A 19,317-nucleotide genomic window follows, 5' to 3' on the forward strand; every position below is an offset into this window, starting at 1 on the left:
GACTCTGGCACCTTGGGGTGTCTAATCACTGTCCTGCTCTCCCTCCCTATGGGGCTTTGAACACCCAAATCCATCCTGATACCATCTGGTCCCACATCAGCTCCAACCAAGCAATGACAGATTAGGAAAATCAGCAAACACTACAAAGCAAGCCTTTATTGTATTACTGAACATCTGGACTTAAGAAAGAGAGAAGGTGGCTGGCCCCATGGCATAGTGGTGAAGTTTGGCATGCTCTGCTTCGGCTGCCTGGGTTCACGGTTCTGATCCCGGGTGCCGACCTGTACCACTCATGAGCCATGCTGTGGTGGCAACCCACATACAAAAGAGAGGAAGATTGGCACAGATGTTAGCTCAGGGTGAATCTTCCTCAGGAAAAAAAAAAAAAAACCCAGGTGGGGAATATGTTCACAATACAGATTACTATTAAAGGAGTATGGTATATGTGTCGATTACATTGTGCATAGCACAAAAAATTTTGAAAAAAAATTAGGACATATTCTTCCAGTATTGAAGACAATTATTCCATTAAAAAAAAGTCACTCGTATTCAAGACTGAGTCAAATTCCAATATACATCTTCGTTATTTCACTGTCCTATTCAGCAAAGAAAAGGTAAATAGCCAAAGTTCATGAAAGAACAGGCAAACGATATCAGCAGACATTTTACCAGAGACATACAGAGGGCAAATAAACAAGTGAAAAACTTCTCATCAGGAATCCTTAGGGAAATACAATTAAAACAACATGGAAATAGCATGACAAAGTTATTAAAAGGACTAAATTTAAAATGACTTATGACATTTGGTATAGCATGAGGACTTTCTAAATTGTGAATTCTCCTGCGTTGAATGAGATCCGAGTTTCAGGAAAGCATTTTCCACATTCACTCCACTCGTGAGGCTTGATGCAGTGTCAACTATTGACGTGGAAGGAACACAGTCCTTTAGCTAAAGAATTTTGCACATTTGCTTGACTCAAGAACTTGATCCAGTGTGAAGTCTCTCATGTTGACAGAGTGCAGAGCATCGGGTTAAAGATTTCCCACATTGTGTGCGCTCATAAGCCCTTTCTCCAGAGCGAACTCTCTGGTATTGAAGGGGTGTCAAGCTACAGGCAAAACATTTCCCACATTCACCCTACTCATAAGGCCTTGACCCAGTGTGGACTTTCTGGTGTTTACTAAGTTGGGAACTATCCCTAAATGATTTCCCACATTCACTGCACTCATAAGGCCTCTCTCCAGTGTGAACTCTCTGGTGTTTATTGCAATGTGAACTACTCATGAAAGATTTCCCACATTCACTGCACTTATAAGGCCTTTCTCCTGTGTGAATTCTCCGGTGTTGAGTAAGTGTTGAGCTATTGGTATATGATTTCCCACATTCACTACACTCAAAAGGCCTTTCTCCAGTGTGAACTCTCCAGTGCTTTTTGAGTTGGGAACAATCCCTAAATGATTTCCCACATTCAGTGCATTCATAATCCCTTTCTCCAGTGTGAACTCGCTGATGGTCATTGAAATGTGAACTATTCCTGAAGGATTTCCCACATTCACTGCACTTATAAGGCCTTTCTCCTGTGTGAATTCTCCAGTGTCGAATAAGCGTCGAGCTATTGGAATAAGATTTCCCACATTCACTACATCTATAAGGCTTTTCCCCAGTGTGAACTCTCCAGTGTTGAATGAGATGAGAATATCCTCTAAAGGATTTTCCACATTCACTGCACTCATAAGGCCTTTCTCCAGTGTGAACTCTCTGATGATGACGAAGGGTGCTCCTAATGGTGAAAGATTTCCCACATTCACTGCACTCGTATGGCCTCTCTCCTGTGTGAACTCTCTGGTGTACGACAAGACTGGATTTTTGGATAAAAGATTTCCCACATTCATTGCACTCATAAGGCCTCTCTCCTGTGCGAACTCTCGGATGATTACTGAGATTGGAACTAGATGGAAAAGATTTCCCAAGTTCATTGCACTCATAAGGCCTTTCTTCTCTGTGAACTTTCTCATGATGATAACGAAGGATCCCCCTAGTGGTGAAAGATTTCCCACATTCACTGCACTCATAAGGCCTATCTCCTGTGTGAACTCGCTGGTGTCTAACAAGATGACATCTTTGGATAAAGTATTTCCCACATTCATTGCACGCATAAGGCCTTTCTCCTGTGTGAACTCGCTGATGAATACTGAGGTTGGAACCAGATGAAAAAGATTTCCCACATTCACTGCACTGATAAGGCCTTTCTGCAGTGTGCAGTCTCTGATGATAACAGAGTTGAGATCTAGAGATAAAACATTCCCCACATTCACTACACTGATGGGGCCTTTCTCCAGTGTGAACTCTCTGATGATAATGGAGTTGGGAGCTAGAGATAAAACACTTCCTACCTTCACTACATTCATAAGGTCTTTTTCCAGTGTGAATTCTCTGATGACAATGGAGGCCAGAACAAGTGATAAAAGATTTCCCACATTCACTACATTCATAAGACCTTTTTTCACTATGTACTCTCTGGTGTTGAGTGAGGTAAGATGGATGGCTAAAAGATTTCCAACATTCACTGCACTCATGAGGCCTTTTTCCTGTGTGTACTCTCTGGTGTAGAATGAGTATTGAGCTGTTGGTAAAAGATTTCCCACATTTTCTGCACTGAAAAGGCCTTTCTCCCATATGTACTCTCTGATGGAGAATGAGTACTGAGCTGTTGCCAAAAGACTTCCCACAATCACTGCATCCATGAGCATTTTTTCCAGTGTGAACTCTCCAGTGTACAGTGAGGTAAAATTTTCGTCGAAAAGATTTCCCACACAGAGTGCACTCATAATGCCTTCTTTCTGTGTGAACTGTTCGTTGTCGAATAAGGACAGATCTAGGGTGAAAAGACTGCGCACATTCACAGCACAAGTAACAACTTTCTCCAGTGTGACTTCTCCAGGGATACATGAGGATAGATTTTTGGTTAAAGGATCGTCCACATTTGCTGCACTTGCACTGCCTTGCCCCAGAATGAATTCTTCGATGCTGACTGAAGGCTGAGGCTTGCCTAAAAGATTTGCTGCATTCTCCCCACACATGAAGCCTTCTTCCAGTGTCGATTCTCTGTTGCACAACAAATGAGGATCTGTACCTGAATGCTTTTCCACATTCATGGCACACAAAACACTGTCTTCCAGTGTGGACACCCTGGTCCTGACAAAGTGTGTGTTTGGGACTGAAGGGTTTCTTACATCTTCCCCAGATAAAATGATGTTTTCTGCCTTGTAAAGTGGCCCTGCACTGGGTGATTTTGTTTGGCTTCTCCCTGGTGTAAGTGGCATACTGGTGGAGACATCCAGGGGTGGCCAGGAAGTGGTTCTCCACTTCCTCATGGGTAAAGGGCCTCTGTGACATAAGGAATCCACAGCTCTTCACAAGCAAGGCCCTGTCCATACTGCTTCTGAAGGGCTTCTCTCTGATGTGCTGCTTCTGGTGTTTTTGGAGGTTTGCACTGAAATGAAATAGTTTTGTACACGCCTCACACCCGAACATCTTCTGACTCTGTTGTGTTCCTTGGTGCTCAGCCAAGTGCAAAATATCTCTCAAGACCAGACTATAAGAGTCACAACGGTGGATATTATGCAAAGTCAGACATGCCTTGAGAGTCCTGGACTGTGACACATCTACAGAAATGCTGTGTTCAAAGGGTGCCTCCGCATCCTCTGCTCTACTCCAGCAACCTGAATGCAAAGAAACCCTGGTGAAGTACATGTTGACTTTAAAGGCAGAAAAAAATCCCATCATCTAGGGTTTGCATCTATCACATCTAGGAAGGGGTCTATGGAATGCTTTTCTACACAAGGGAGTCAGAATCCAGTTGGGGAAGTGGCTACTGGGCATTACTGGGCCCCTAAGGCAAAAGAATGGTGCAGACCTCAACAGGAATGAACACAAGGATAAAGTGTGACACAAAGAAGAGAAGCATATTTTAAAACCTGTTCCACTGCAAAAGGTTTCCTGCAGGACCTTTACTACTGGTGATGTGAGGCTGTGTAAAAGCATGTGTCCAAACCCAGGAAAAAACAATTGCAATAGAGTAGTTGCTGTTCAAGGCCAATGTAAAAATGTGGCATATACAGACCACTGTTGCAGAGCAATAAAGGAAGAGCTATGAGAGAAATGGGTGAGGTATGAAGTACACAGAGGTTGAGATTCTCCCTGGGCTGGAAGTCAGAGTAGAAAGGATAAGTAGCAGAACCGACTAGATGACACAGTATCAACCATGGGGAAGGAAGAGTAGAAATGAGGTGTGGCACTGCAATGAAAAGAAAACACTGGTTAAATGGGAAACGTTCCTGGTATGATCTGAACACAGTCCTGGTCACACCTTTCCAAACTTCAACAGGTTGAGGTACCTATGAGTTCACCCTGGAGCCTTGGCTATTGAGAATCCCTACAATTTTGTCACCCCTGACCTCAGCTGATGGAGCTGCAGTGATTACATGGCTGGTCCCTCCCTGAAGCCAACACTGCCACACTCCACACAGCCAGTGACCTCGCAACCAACCCAAGGTGAGGGCCTTCCCCACCAAAACCAACCCCCAAAGCTTGGAAGAGGTCACTGATCCATCAAACAAGGAAACATCAAAAAAAGGCTACATGGAACATGAAAATCAAAGAAACACGATATCACCAAAGGAGCATAATAAGTTTCCAGGAAGTGAACCCAAAGAAATGCAGATCTAAGAAACTGCTGGACAAAAAATTCAAAATAATTGTTTTAAGGAAGCTAAGCCAGATCCAAGAAAACACATAGACAACTCAGTGAAATCAGGAAAACATATATGAACAAATCAAGAAGTTCAGATTTAGAAATTATTAAAAAAAAGAATCAAACAGAAATTCTGGAATAGTAAAACAGAATGAACAAAATGAAGTATGGAACAGTGAGCATCAATAACCAACTTGATCAGGTAGACGAAAAATGTGTGATCTTGAATCAGGTCATTTCAAATCATCCAGTCAGAGGAGAAAAACAACTGAAGATCACGTAAATTATGGGATGCCAACAAGGAAAATAATATGTGCATTACGGGAGTGCCACAGGAACACGTGAGGGAGAAAACAGCAGAGAGCTTATTTAAAGAAATAACGGCTGGGCCGGCCCCGTGGCTTAGCAGTTAAGTGCGCATGCTCCGCTACTGGCAGCCTGGGTTCAGATCCCAGGCACGCACCGACACACCGCTTCTCCGGCCATGCTGAGGCCGCGTCCCACATACAGCAACTAGAAGGATGTGCAACTATGACACACAACTATTTACTGAGGCTTTGGGGGAAAAAAAGGAGGAGGATTGGCAATAGATGTTAGCTCAGAGCTGGTCTTCCTCAGCAAAAAAAAGAGGAGGATTAGCACGGATGTTAGCTCAGGGCTGATCTTCCTCACCAAAAAAATAAAAAAATTAAAAAAATAAAGAAATAATGGCTGAAAACTTCCGAAATCAGGAGAGGGATGAGGACATTCAGGTACATGATGCTCATAAGTCCCCATACAGATTCAATCCAAAGAGATCCTTACAGAGACACATTATAATAAAACTTTCAAAAATCAAGGACAAAGACGATTTTGAAAGCAGAAAGAGAAAAGAAATTCACCACATACACAGAAACCTCCATAAGGATGTAAGCAGATTTCTCACCACAAACCAGGCTGACTAGGAGACAGTGAAACGAGAAATTGAAAATGCTGAAGGAAAAAAACTGCCAAAAGAGAATGCTTTATCCATCAAAGCTGTCTTCAAAAATGGAGGAGACGTAAAGACTTCCCTAGGCAAACAAAAGCTGAGGGAGTTCATCACCCCTCAACGTGCCTTACCAGAAATGCTAAAAGGAGTTCTTCAAGCTGAAATGAAAAGATGCTAATTACTAACATGAAAACATATGAAAATACAAAGCACACTGCTAAAGGCAAGTATGTAGTCAAATTCAGAATACACCAATACTGTAGTAGGGTGGTGTGTAAATCATCTAACTCTAGGATAAAGGATAAAAGATAAAAACACTAAAAATAACCATAGCCACAATAATTTCTCAATGGTAACATAATATAAAAACAAATAAACTGTGACATCAGTAAGATAAAATGCAGCGGCGTGCGAAACTAAAAGGGTACTTTTTTGTGATTAAGTTCCTATCAGCTTAAAACAGACTGTTTTAAGATGTTTTATGAAAACCTCAAGGTAACTACAAAGCAAAAACCTACAATAGATAAAGTGAAAGGAATCAGAGCATACCACTAGGGAAAATCATCACATCACAAAGGAAGACAGGAGGAAAGGAAAAAGAGACTAGAAAAGAGTCAGAAAACAATTAACAACATGGCAATCCACAAGTCCTTACAAAATTCCCCAGTCAAAGACACACAGTGGCTGAACAGATAAACAAAACAAGACCCAATTAAATGTTGCCTGTAGAAGGCGCACTTTAGCTCTAAGGAATCAAATCAGCTAAAACTGAAGGAATCTAAAAAACTATTCCATGCAAATGGAAATCAAAAGAGAGTAGCTTATATTTATAGGTAGCTATACTTATACCAGGCAAAATAAACTTGAACTCAACACCTGTCACAGGAGACAAAGAAAGTCATTACATAGTGATAAAGAAGTCAATTCATCTGAGGACACAACAATTATAAGCATACGTGTACACAACATCAGAGCAGCTAAATATATTAAGCAAGTATTGACATACTGGAAGGTAAAAAAGACAACAATAAAATACTAATAGCCAACTTCAATACGCATCTTTTAAGAATGGGTAGAGCATCCAGATAGAAAATCAATAAGGAAATATTTCACTTGAACTACACTTCAAACCAAACTGACCTAACAAACATATACAGAACATTCCATCCAACTACAGCAGAACACACATTCTTCTCAAGTTGACACAGAAAATGCTCTAGGACAGATCATACGTTAGGTGACAAAACAAGTCTTACCAGATTTAATAAGACTGAAACCATATCAAGAATCTTATTCGACTACAAAGATGTGAAACTAGAAATCAGCAACAAAATGAAAGCTAGATAGTTCACAAACATGTGGACATTAAAACACACTCCTGAACCATCAGTGGGTCAAAGAAAAAAAATCAAAATAAAAAATAAAACTATCTTAAGATAAATGAAAAGGGAAACACAACATGCCAAAATTTATCAAAAGCAGTTCTGAGAGTCAAGTTTACAGCAATCAATGCCTACATTAAGGAAAAAAAAAAAAATCTCAAAGAACCTAACTTTACACCACAAGGAATGAGAAAAAGAACAACAAATTAAGCCCAAAGTTAGGAGAAGGAAGGAAAAGAACAAAGATCAGAGCAGAAATAAATGAAATATAGACTAGAAAAACAATAGAATAGATCAACAAAGCTAAGAGTTAGTTTTTGAAAAGAAACAAAGTCAACAAACTTTTAGCTAGACTAACTTAGAAAAGAGAGAAGACTCAAATAAATAAATAAAAACAGAACTGAAACAGGAAACATTAAAACTGATACTGCAGAAACACAAACAACTTAAGAGACTACTGTGAACTGGACTGACTAGAAGCAGTGGATAAATTCCTAGAAATATACAATCTATCGAGACTGAATTATAAAGGAACAGAAAATCTAAATAGACCAATAATGAGTAACAAAACTCAATCATTAATCAAAAATCTCCCAACAAAGAAAAGCCCAGGACCAGATAAATTCACTGGTCAATTCAACCAAAGATTTTACGGAGAATTAATGTCAATCCTTCCTCAGCTCTTCCAAAACACTGAAGAGGAAGAAAAATGTCCAAATTCAATTTACAAGGCCAGAATTACCCTGTTACCAAAGCAAGATAAGGAAACTACAAGAAAATTAAATTACAGGCTCATAACCTTAATGAACATAGAAGAAGAAATCCTCAACAAAATACCAGCAAACCAAATTCAACAGCATATTCAAAGAATCTGACACTATGATCAAATGCGATTTATCCCTGGGATGCAAGGATACTCCATCATATGCAAATCAATAAATGGGAAACACCATATTAACAGAATGAAGGATAAAAATCACATGATCATTCGACAGATGCAAAAAAAGCACTTAACAAAACTGAGCATACTTTCATGTTAAAAACTCTCAACAAATTAGGTATAGAAGAAATGTACCTCAACATAATAAAGGCCATATAGGATAAGCCCACACAACCATCATACTGAACAGTTGAAAGCTAAAAGATCTTCCTCTAAAAGTAGGAACAAGACAACAATGCCCACTCTCCTCACTTCTACTCAACACACTTCTGGAAGGCCTAGCCAGGACACTTAGGCAAGAAAAAGAAACAAAAGACATCAAAATCACAAAAAAGGAAGTAAAACTGTCTGTGTTTGCACAAAACACAATCATATAGATAGAAAACCCTGGACTCCACCAAAAAACTCTCACAACTAGGAAACAAATTCAGGAAAGTTGCAGGATACAAAATCAACATATAAAACTCAGTTGTGTTTCTATACACTCAGAGTGAAATACCTGAATAAGAAATTAAGAGAGCAATTGCATTGACAATATCATTAGAAACACAGAAATAAATTTAACCAATGAGGTGAAAGATCTAGAATCTGAAAACTGTAAGAAAAGAAAGTGAAGACACAAATAAATGGAAAGATATCCCATGTTCTTGGACTAGAAGAACTAATATTGTTAAAATGCCCATATTCCCCAATGTGATGTACAGAATCAATGCAAGTCCTATCAAAATTCCAATGGAATTTTTCACAGATATAACAAAGGAATCCGAAAATGCATATGGAACCACAAATGATCTGAAACCTCCAAAGCCATCTTGATCAAGAAGATCAAAGCTGGAGGTATCACATTTCTTGATTTCAAACTACATTAGGAAGCTATAGTAATCAAAACAGTGTGGTACTGGCATAAAAACACATACACAGATGAATGGAACAGAATAAAGAACCCAGAAAAAATTCTATCCATATACAGCGAACTAATCTTGACAGGGGCGCCAAGACCACACTACAGGGAAAGGATAGTCTCTTCAATAAAGGGTGTTGGGTAAACTGGATATTCATATGCAAAAAGATGAAGTTGGAGCCCTATCTTCCACCACTAACAACAATGAAGTCAAAATGGATTAAAGAGTTAAATATAAGACATGAAAATGTAAAACCTCTTGAAAAAACATAGAGAATAAGCTACTTGTAGTGGTCTTGGCAATGATTTTTTGGATATTACACCAAAAGTCCACGGAAAAAACATCAAAAATAAACAAGTGGAACTACATCAAACTAAAAAGCTTCTGCACAGCAAAGAAACAATCAACAAAATGAAAAGCAACCTACAGAACAGCACAAAATATTTGCAAGCCATGGATCTGATAAAAGCGTAATATTTTAAAAATATAAGGTACTCACACACCTCAACAGCAAAAGAACAATCTGATTAAAATATGGGCAAAGGATCTGATTAGACATTTTTCCAAATTTGATATACAAATGGTTAACAGATACAGGAAAAACTGCTCTTCCTCACTAATCATCAAGAAAATGTAAATCCAAACCACAATGAGATATTACATCATACCTTAGGATGGCTATTAACATAAAAAGAAGAGATAAGTGCTGCCAAGGATGTGGAGACAAGGGAGCCCTTGTACACTGTTGGTGGGAATGGAAATTGGTAGAGAGAGCAATTTTGAAAAAGAGTATGAAAGTTTCCGAAAAATTTCAAAACAGAACTACCATATGATTCAGCAATCCCATTTCCTGGTATATACCCAAAGGAAATGAAATCAGAACATGGAAGAGATAATCTGCCCTCTCATGTTCACTGCAGCATTGTGCACAATACAAGAGATATGGAAACAACCTCACAGTTCATAAATGAATAAACAGAGGAAAAAAAGTGTGGTGTGCGCATGCGCACACACACACACAAACACATACCTCAGATATTATACAGCCTTAAAAAAGAAGGAAATCCTGCCATATGTGACAATATGGATGAATCTGGAGGGCATTATGCTAAGTGAAATAAGCCAGTCAGAGAAAGACAAACACTCTGATATCATTTATATGTGAAATTTAAAACAGACAAAGAAAAAATGTTGAACTCACAGAAAGTAGAATGCTGAACAGGGGCTGGAGAGTGGGAAAATTGGGGAATCGTTGGTCAAAAGGTACAAACTTTCAGTTATAAGATGAATAAGTTCTGAGGATCTAATGTACAACATGGTGATTACACTTTATAATACTGTATTTTACACTTGAAATTTACTGGGAGAGTATATCTTAGGTTTTCTTACCAAAAAAAAAAAAAGGAACCATATGAAGTGACGGAAGTGTTATTTAACTTGATTACACAATTATTTCATAAGGAACAAATATATGAAATCATATTATATACCTTAAATATATACCATTTAATAGAATGACAATGCTGGAAGATAAAAAAAAGAAGAGAGATCGAAACTAAACAATACAAATCCTGTAAGAAGATCTTGAAAAATAGCCCATGATCCAGGTAAGTAGTGACCATGACAATGCCTACAATTCCACCCACAGGCAGGTCCTAGGAAATGTTAGCTAAAGGAAGGGAGCAAACCCTGTCACACACACAGAAGGGTCACGGAGCTGGAGCTGGACACGTTCACCTGGCAGGGGAGAGAGGGCAAGCAAGGTGCCATCCATTAGTCTCATTGCAAGACTACTGACCTGGAATCCTTCCCTATGAGGGTTCAGCACAGAGGGTATTGGGGCTGCAGGGAGAGAAGAGGGCAGTGCAAACGCCCCAGCCCTAGTAACACAGCAAGGACCCAGAAAGCTGCGGAGGCAAGCAGTGCCCACATTCCCGAGTGGAGAAGGACAGATAGAGCACCCCCTAGGGAAAGGGGGGTGATGCAGGATACAGAGCCTAGTCCAGGTCACTGGGGAGGAAGAGGGCCTTACCCAGCGAGGATACGAGTGCAAAGTTCTCCAGCATCACTTCGAGGTACAAGTGCCTCTGAGCTTCATCAAGGAGCCTCCATTCCTCCCAGGAGAAGTACACAGCAACGTCTTCAAAGGTCATACTGTCCTGTCAAGATGGGGACAGATGAAACCATGAACTTTCTCTCTCTCAGAACCCACAGTCCACCACCTCACACATCTACTCCATACTTCTCCTCCAGAGCTCCCCACCTCAGAGCAGATACCAGGCCCTGCTGCCACTGATAACGTCTCTCTCCTCAGGATCCCATTCATCACTGTCTTCAGCCCGCAGCAATAACAGGCAGGGGGGCACATAGATGCCATCCAAGCTCTGGGCCTTGGCAGGCAGGGCCCCGAACCTCTTGCCTGGCAATTCCCCTGCATCTTCCAGATTGTACCTACAAGACACAGCTACATGTGGTCTCATGTTTCACCCCTGAGTCCCCACTACAAGAGCCTTGGGGCCCTCAGCTCACACTACCTATGTAAATGCAAATCATTCTCGCGAGACCACCTCTCTCACATCTTCAGTCCCCACAGCTCTGCCACCTCCCTGCCCTACAATACAGGCGTCTCCCTGCCCTCACCCATGGACGTGGCACACGGCATCCAGAGGGTTCTGACAAACTCAAACACAATCCAGTACCTTCCCAGTTCTGATGGATCCCACAGCCAGGAAAACCCCGAATGCTGCTTTGAAGGCCTCCCCACCTGCCTCTGATCCTTGATCAAGATCAGCCACCCAGAATCACACGGGAATTTCAGATCCCCAGGACCCTCTTCCACTGTGATGCACTTTCTGTCCCCTCAGCAGCCACAATCCTCCTCTCTCCATTCAATCCTCCTTAAAACACCGGCCCTACAGTCTTCCTGCCAGGCATAGTGACTCTCACAAATGACTACATTCACCCCACATCTTACCCACCAGCAAGACTGAAACATCCCAGACCCCATCAAGGCTCACCACACAATTCCGGTGAATGTGAGCAGTAGTGAATAAGCAGGAGCCCCAGTCTCACTGTCAACTTGTCTCAATTACTCCTCTGCCTCTGAAGTCATCTCACACCCGCTCATCCCATGGAAGCCTTGGCCACCTGCCAGACCATCCTCTCTCCCACACCATTCCATGGCCACTTCCCTCCCTCACCTGTGTTTCTCATACTCAGGAACCTCCACCAGGAGCTAAGCCAGAGAACCACTCCTCGGCACGCACCCTAGTCTTTCTGACTGGCTATCAGCATTATTACTATATCCTAGGTTCCGCTTCTTAAACGGGATCCACAGCTCCACCCTGGTCCACACAATAGCCACCACTTTTGAGAGTCTCCATCCTGAACCCCTCCCCAGGTCTGTGTCTCCAGCTGCCCACTTGATGCCTCCACTCACTGTTCTCTGAAACATCTCAGACTCTTAACAGGGCCAAAACAACACTTTTGCTATTTCTAAGGAAAATAAACTCACCAACACCTTCCACATCCCGCTTGATGGAGCTTCCATTCTTCAGGGACTACAACCAAAAATCCTGGAGTCATCCCAAACCTCTCTCTCAACTTTGTTATTATTAGTGGCACTGAGTGTATTCAGACTCCTAGTTACCTTGTGTACAGTACAGCAGAACACTGCCCAGTCTTTTTTGCACCATCCTTTCATTTTCCAGCGCTATATCAGACAATGCTCCACTGCTATTCATAGCGTTTTCATGCCCAATTTTTTGGAAATGGGTGGCCAGGTCCTTCTTCCTAGTTTATCGTAATCTGGAAGCTCTCCAGAAACCTGTCCACTATGGGTGACCCTGTTGGTATTTGAAATACTGGTGGCATAGCTTTCAGCATCACAGCAACACACAGCCGCCACAGTATGACATCTGACAGAAACGTGGTGTGGCTCCCTGTCCAGAAAACAAACCCACACTGTGGCAGTGAGAGGGCCGAATCTTAAGCCCTGGACCACCGCATCCTGGGATAACCTTCCACACCTGTTTATCCTGGTGACCAGAAATGGAAACACCTTTAAGACCCTTAGCCTGCCCTCAGGACACAAAGTTCGGGGTTCCCTCAGGCTCCCCACACCCAAGAGCTGTGAATACAGCAAATGAAGACTCTCAAGACACCACCATCCCAGACACCACACGGGCCATGTCATAACCACTGAGGGAGTGGGGCATTCTCTCCTTCCTTCTGTAGGTTCCCTAAACGCTTTTTCTGGTATTAGAACCTGAGGGAAGGGAAAGGAAACCAAGGCTGGTTTCCACGGGAGCAGGCCTCCCCTGTATCCCTGCCCAGCCCTGGAATCCAGTGACCTCGGGTTCAATTACTAACCTCTGTTTCAGTCCTCGGAGGAGCCTCTCATCACCTCTGCGAGCTTGGACGAGGACTCAACTCCCTGTGCCTCACTGTCCTCATCACCCCCTTTCCGCTCTGTTCTCTCCCTCTGAGCAGCTTTTGCAAACTTTTTAAACCCTCACACACGCTGTGTCCCTCTTTCGTTCACAACCCTCCACGGCTCCCTGGGCCCTCGGATTGAAGGAACAGCCCCTCAGCCTCCAGGCCAGGCGACACTCCTCCTCACCCTCTTTTCACTGCAGACAGAACACGGACCCCAGGTCCCCGACTCCTCCCGGCTCAGTCGCCCTCCACGCCTCTCCCGCGCGGGCCCTCCCCTGGGACCCTCTCCCACACCCGTCACCCCGGCTCTCAGAAACAGGCCCCACGAGCGCCTCCCCGTCCCGGACACCGGGGCCTGGGCTGCAGGCCCGTGAGCGGCGCCCGCACTCGGGGCTCTAGGGCTGGGCTGGGCTGAAGGCGGGGAGGGCGCGGAGCACGAGCACTGACCTGAGCCGGCTCCCTCCGCGCGGCCGCCGCCATCGGACTCCGAGGGCGGAGCGGGGCCGGGAGCGGCGGGAGACCCGCACACGGCGGTCCCTGTCCCGGGTCCCCCGGGCGGCGTCGCCGAGCCTCAGACCCGCCCTGTGCAGCGGGGACGGCGCTTCCTCGGTCCCGTCACCTTAGCGCCGACTCTACCCTCCAGAGCCCTAACAAACCCAAAGCAGCCGAAATGGCCTCCTCGAGGACGCCGGAAGTGCCGCCCCGACTCGTTGAATTCGCACGGAAATGCTTTCACCCTATCTTTCATTGGCTCATCTCGGCGCAGGTTCTTCCGGGTAATGTAGTTCTCAAAGCTCTAGAAGCTGCAGGGAAGAGTGTTCTCCATCCCGACCCACCAGAGCACTAGCCAAGCGAACCCTGAGGAACGCTGTAAATTGGTGCCCCCACCCGGAGAGGGGAGCTTTGCTCCTTGTTAAAGGCAATGAATACATGTAATTTCAGAGTCAGTGAAGCTCCGCGTGCTCCCCCAGGATAAAAGTTATCTGAGATGCTCCCAAATCTACTGATCTACACGGTCATTCAATACAGTTTGACATGAGTCCACGCGTAGCTGGGTACATTGTTATTGCTCTTCAAATGCACGAAGCCTGAGGCACTAGTCAGTTTTGTGAGTTCTATTAAGATGGGCTAGGAACAAGAGAAGAGACTCCATACAGGGCCATGACTGGGAAGAGAGAAGAGGGATATTCTGAATTAGGTGAACAAGCAAGAGTTCTGCTTCTGATTCCCATAGAAAACCTCTCTGTTGCCTGTAGAGTCAGTGATTGTGACCTACCCACTGAGGAACATTTTTATCTATATAACATTTCTTACTCCATATCCTACAATATGCTCAATTCCTTTTAGTGAATATCTATCTCAAATGGAGAGCTCCTTAACTAATACTGTTTTGGTATGTGTCATGGGTTGCACTCTCATAGTCACAGCACATATGCCAAGGGAGTATCTGAACACGGAGATGAAGGGCGCATCGTAAGCCCATGATCTCATGTCCTTGCTGCTAAGTGATTGTCATGTTCCAGAGCTTCCAGGTACAGTTCTTCCTGAGGAACTGAGATTATCTGAGAAAAGCAGCTTTGAAATGCAAGTTTCCAAAAGTTACTCATAATGTTTAAGTCGTTATTCAAAGATAGAGGCAGAAATAGCTCTGGGTAAATATCAGAGGATGTTGAAGAAAACTACCACTTCAGAGAAGTTTTGGTAGTGCTTTTATTCTTGAAAACATTAAGCAATACCAGCCTGGAGAAAGAACTGAAATGGACATTGAGAATAGCCAAATTAGTAAAAATGAACAAGAATTTGAGGTGTCAATGTTTATTCATGGCTGTTAACAAATGTTCATTGAGCAAATACTCAGTATTAGACACTGTTGTTGGAGGTGCCTGAGAGACCTGACAAAGACCCCTGCACTCATGCAGCTTACATTCCTCTATGAACACAGACAGGAAACTGGAAAGAAAAAGTGCACAATTATAGAGTGGGTTATTGGGACAGAAAAAAGTCCAAAAACTCACCTAAGCACCACCTAAGTCAGATGTGAGTGACACACAAGATACAATTCATCCTGAGGCAAAATTCCTCTCCACCTATGAACCTGAGAACCCCAAATCAGGTGTTTCCAGAATACAATGGTGGGACAGGCATGGCATAGACATTTCCATTCCAAAAGGGGGAAATGGGAAATAAAGGAGTGACGGGTCTTGGGCTCCATGCTCAGCCTTCCAGAGCCACTGGGGAAGCGGTTCTATCCCTGCTGCTGTGCTGGATGAGATTCCTGCCCCCAGGGATCTGCCTGGTGGGAATCCCATTCCCAGGGCTCTGGTTGATTCTACACCGGCCAAGACATTGGGGGGCCGGGGGGGAGAAGTAGATTGGTTTTGTGTCAGTTTTTAAATAGGGCCACCTGGATTTTTTTTTTTTTTGTGAGGAAGATCAGCCCTGAGCTAACATCCGTGCTAATCCTTTCTTTTTGCTGAGGAAGACCGGCTCTGAGCTAACATCCATTGCCAATCCTCCTCCTTTTTCTCCCCAAAGCCCCAATAGATAGTTGTATGTCATAGTTGCACATCCTTCTAGTTGCTGTATGTGGGACGAGGCCTCAGCATGGGCGGGGAAGCGGTGCGTCGGTGCGTGCCCGGTATCCGAACCCGGGCCGCCAGTAGCGGAGCGCACGCACTTAACCGCTAAGCCACGGGGCCGGCCCATGGATTTTCTGATTGTGACGGTGAGACAGAGAAAGGTAGGAGTCAGGGACGACTCTAAGTTTTTTGGTGTTAGCAGCTGGGAGGACAGACGCTCTATCAACTGAGATGAGTATTCCACAGTGGGAGTAATTTTCAATAGGGATATCAGCAGTTTTCTTTTTGGCCAAGTTGAGGGTATGAGATATTTCAGAGCCCAAGGGAGTGGAGTTACCTAGTTGGCAGCTGCACACACAGGTCAGGAACTATGGGAAGCGCTTCCGGATGGACACATCTACAAAAGGTGGTGAAGGGTGTGTGGACAAGAGGAAGCTTCTAGTGACATTTGTAGGAGAAATCCTAGACATGATGGTAATGCTAATAGCAAATCAGGAAGGGGAGGGTGAGAGCTACAAGTGCATGTCTAGGCTGGATACCTGGGTGGGGGTGGGGGAACATCACAAGCACAGGTGTGGGACAGAGAATGATCTGCCAGGTGACCACGGCTTCTGAGGAATGAGTGCACATGAACAGATGTGGAGGCACAGGTGTAACTGTGGTAAGATGACACTGAGGCCTGCTGTTTATTCCCTGCTCTACAGACTCACCAGGATTTTGTTGTGACTCTTTGTGGGGTCTAGGCTGTTTCACTCAGGCTGGCACATTAGCTTAGGGGCATGGTGGCACTCTAGTAGAGCAACTGGGCCTGAGGTAGAGAGCCAGTGGGGCCGAGCTTCAAATGAGTTAGGTGGACAGAGAAAAGCTGTGACTGGTTTTCGATGAATGAGTGCAACACAAGTGGAAGAGAGCTGTGCAAATCTGAGATTGCAGGCAGTTCACGGTGCTTGAGGATGAAACGAGGAACAGACTCAGGAAGGAGGCCTTCATGGCAAGAGTCAAGGCTGCAGTGGGGACCATCAGAGTATGAGATAGTACCAGCTCCTATTTGAACCTGCCAAGCACTCTCTGGACGCCTGGTGCTCAGTATATGTGGTGAGCCAAGGAGATACCTATGTGATTGAGGAGAGGGGGATGAACCGATGGCCCCAGGTTCCTGGCACTAAGGACGTATGGGTAAAGGGAGAGCCCAGATTTGGTTGTGTCTGGGAAGCAGCATCTGGGGAACCCAGGGGAACTGCCTGGTAAGAGGGTGTACGACCCCACATGCCAGGCCCAAAGACAAGATATTGTTTATCTGCCCACTTTCTTGGTCTTGCCGTGTGCTGCGATGGTGATCAATGTGGCCATGAGTTGAAAGCGGGCACCAGGGCCTGTTATCTTCTCTGAGGTGGGGAGAAAGGGAATAGGGAAACAAAGGAATGGATGTGGGGAGGATCAACATACAGTTTAGGAGAGAAGCTAATCATAGAATGAACCATCTCCATTATGGGAGTATGACCTTTGGAAGATGTGGCCACTCACTTCTTCCAGCAGTGGGCGCTCCTGGATGATGCTCAGAGGCTCATGTACTGCAACGTGATGCTAGAGAACTGTGCACTAACTGTTTCCATGGGTAAGACCCTCACATCCCTCTTAGTGTCCTGAGTGGGTCTCTGTCTTCCCTCCCTTCCCAAAGTCATCTCTGTCACCGCACAGCTGGACCATGGGCTCTACTAATACCCACACTTTCTTGGCATTTGTGCTGTGCGTGCCAGCACACAGAGCTGTGTGCACTGCCCTCAGCAACTCTCTCCCACAGCAGCTCTAACACTTGCTGCTTCAAAGGAGGAAAGGAAGTGTCAGGGAATAGGGAACCTTGCACTCAGCCTAATGGATCTCACCTGGTTTGCCTTCTCCTTGGCAGGGAGACAGGGGGATACCTCCGTGTTTCACATTCTGCCCCCCTCCTCTGGGTGACATTTCCTGGTGCTGCCTGTGCTAAGAACTGTGGGTATCGTCACAGATCAGGATTTACATGAACCAGGTGCTGTTCTTCTAAGAACCTCTTTTGAAGGTTTTGTAGTATTATCTTGTTTTCCCCATTTTTCTGTTGTGTGCTGAGTTGTTCTGAGCCACAAACCAGTCCTTTCATCAGCTGGCATCTCCCTTTTCCTCCAGCTTTATGACAGACGAATGTCTTTCTCAAGAAGCTGGGAGCCATCTCTTTAAAATGGAAACATCCTGGGCTGGTCCAGTGGCATAGTGGTTGAGCTTGTGCACTGTGCTTCAGCAGCCCGGCTTCATGGATTCTGATCCTTGGCACAGACCTACCTCAGCCATGCCGTGGTGGCAACCCACATACAAAATAGAGGAAGACTGGCACAGATATTAGCTCAGGGCCAATCTTCCTCAGCATGCATGCATGTATGCATAAATAAATAAATAAATTAAATAAATAAATAAAAATAAGAAATAAAATGGAAACATCCTGAGAGCTGTTTTTTGAAATGCAAACATCATGAGAGAGCTCTCCAATCTCCCAGTTCCAGTGAAAGGGAAGGAGGCTACTCTCAGTTCTCCCCCTGCTCCAATTTGGAAAGCAACCTCCTGTCACAAAGATGTTCACCTTTCCTCTGAATAAAGCCAAAAAGCTACCACAGTCACCGCAATTACCAGGTAACATTAGAAGGAACTCTGTGTGACAAATGGTGCTGTCAAGTCCTATTACTTGAGGACTTGTTATTGTTTATCTTGAATATTTGTAGGTAATGGGGTCTATCTCCTTGTCTATACTCAGAGGTGAGATTTTTTCTGTCTCTGTAATTTCTTAGCAGATTGCCTGTGATGTACATCAAACTCTGGTTTTATGCTTATTTAATAATAAAACTGTTTTGTCTCTACTACTGTTGTGGAGAGGATTTCTGGATTGGGAAAAGAGTTTGTTCTTATTTCCCCAAAAGTCATCATCACCCACCTGTCTGCTGAGGCCAAACCTCCTCACCCATCTCATCAATATCTAGTGCACAGGATTAAGGGGGAGGGTGATCAGCTAAACAGTATCACAGATTCAAAAAGCCAAATCTAGAATGTGACAAATTCTAATGAACAAATCACTCAGCAACTTCAAGAGATAAGTAAAAAGTATAAAATAGGTAAGTGGAACTATAGATTAAGAGATTTATGAGACACTCCTCAAAAAAGTAGTCAGGATGCACTTAGGATCCTGATTGAAATTCACCTGACTTAAGAAGCAAACTTATCTGTGAGACAATTGAAAAATGGAGCATGGATAACATACTTACCACATTTTGAAATATTTTTGTTTTGCGTAATAGTTATTGGGGTTAAGAAGAAACCTCCCATTTCAAACA

The 19,317-nt window shown here is 44.0% G+C and overlaps 1 protein-coding gene across 1 annotated transcript; it reads right to left on the reverse strand.

Moving 5' to 3' along the window:
• Window positions 1–136: 136 nt before the first annotated feature.
• On the reverse strand, window positions 137–19,242 carry LOC101392984 (uncharacterized). Its single transcript, XM_087420920.1, has 4 exons — window positions 17,848–19,242; window positions 11,212–11,399; window positions 10,981–11,107; window positions 137–3,723 (listed from the first exon to the last, which is right to left on the reverse strand). The coding sequence occupies exons 1-4, from the start codon at window positions 17,924–17,926 to the stop codon at window positions 1,139–1,141; spliced, it is 2,979 nt and encodes a 992-aa protein (XP_087277046.1). The 5' UTR covers window positions 17,927–19,242; the 3' UTR covers window positions 137–1,138.
• Between the last annotated feature and the right edge of the window lie 75 nt (window positions 19,243–19,317).

Source organism: Ceratotherium simum, chromosome 33 (genome assembly GCF_057802395.1).
Source record: "Ceratotherium simum simum isolate JZ-2026a chromosome 33, ASM5780239v1, whole genome shotgun sequence".
Taxonomy (NCBI): Eukaryota; Metazoa; Chordata; class Mammalia; order Perissodactyla; family Rhinocerotidae; genus Ceratotherium; species Ceratotherium simum.

Coding starts and splice junctions, on each gene's coding strand:
- LOC101392984 (XM_087420920.1), bottom strand. CDS start 17,926: ATGTCACCCAGAGGAGGGGGGCAGAATGTGAAACACGGAGGTATCCCC. Junction 11,400..17,847: donor CCAAGGAGAAGGCAAACCAG/GTGAGATCCATT, acceptor TGTGTCTTGTAG/GTACAATCTGGAAGATGCAG. Junction 3,724..10,980: donor TGCACTCGTATCCTCGCTGG/GTAAGGCCCTCT, acceptor CTTTGCATTCAG/GTTGCTGGAGTAGAGCAGAG.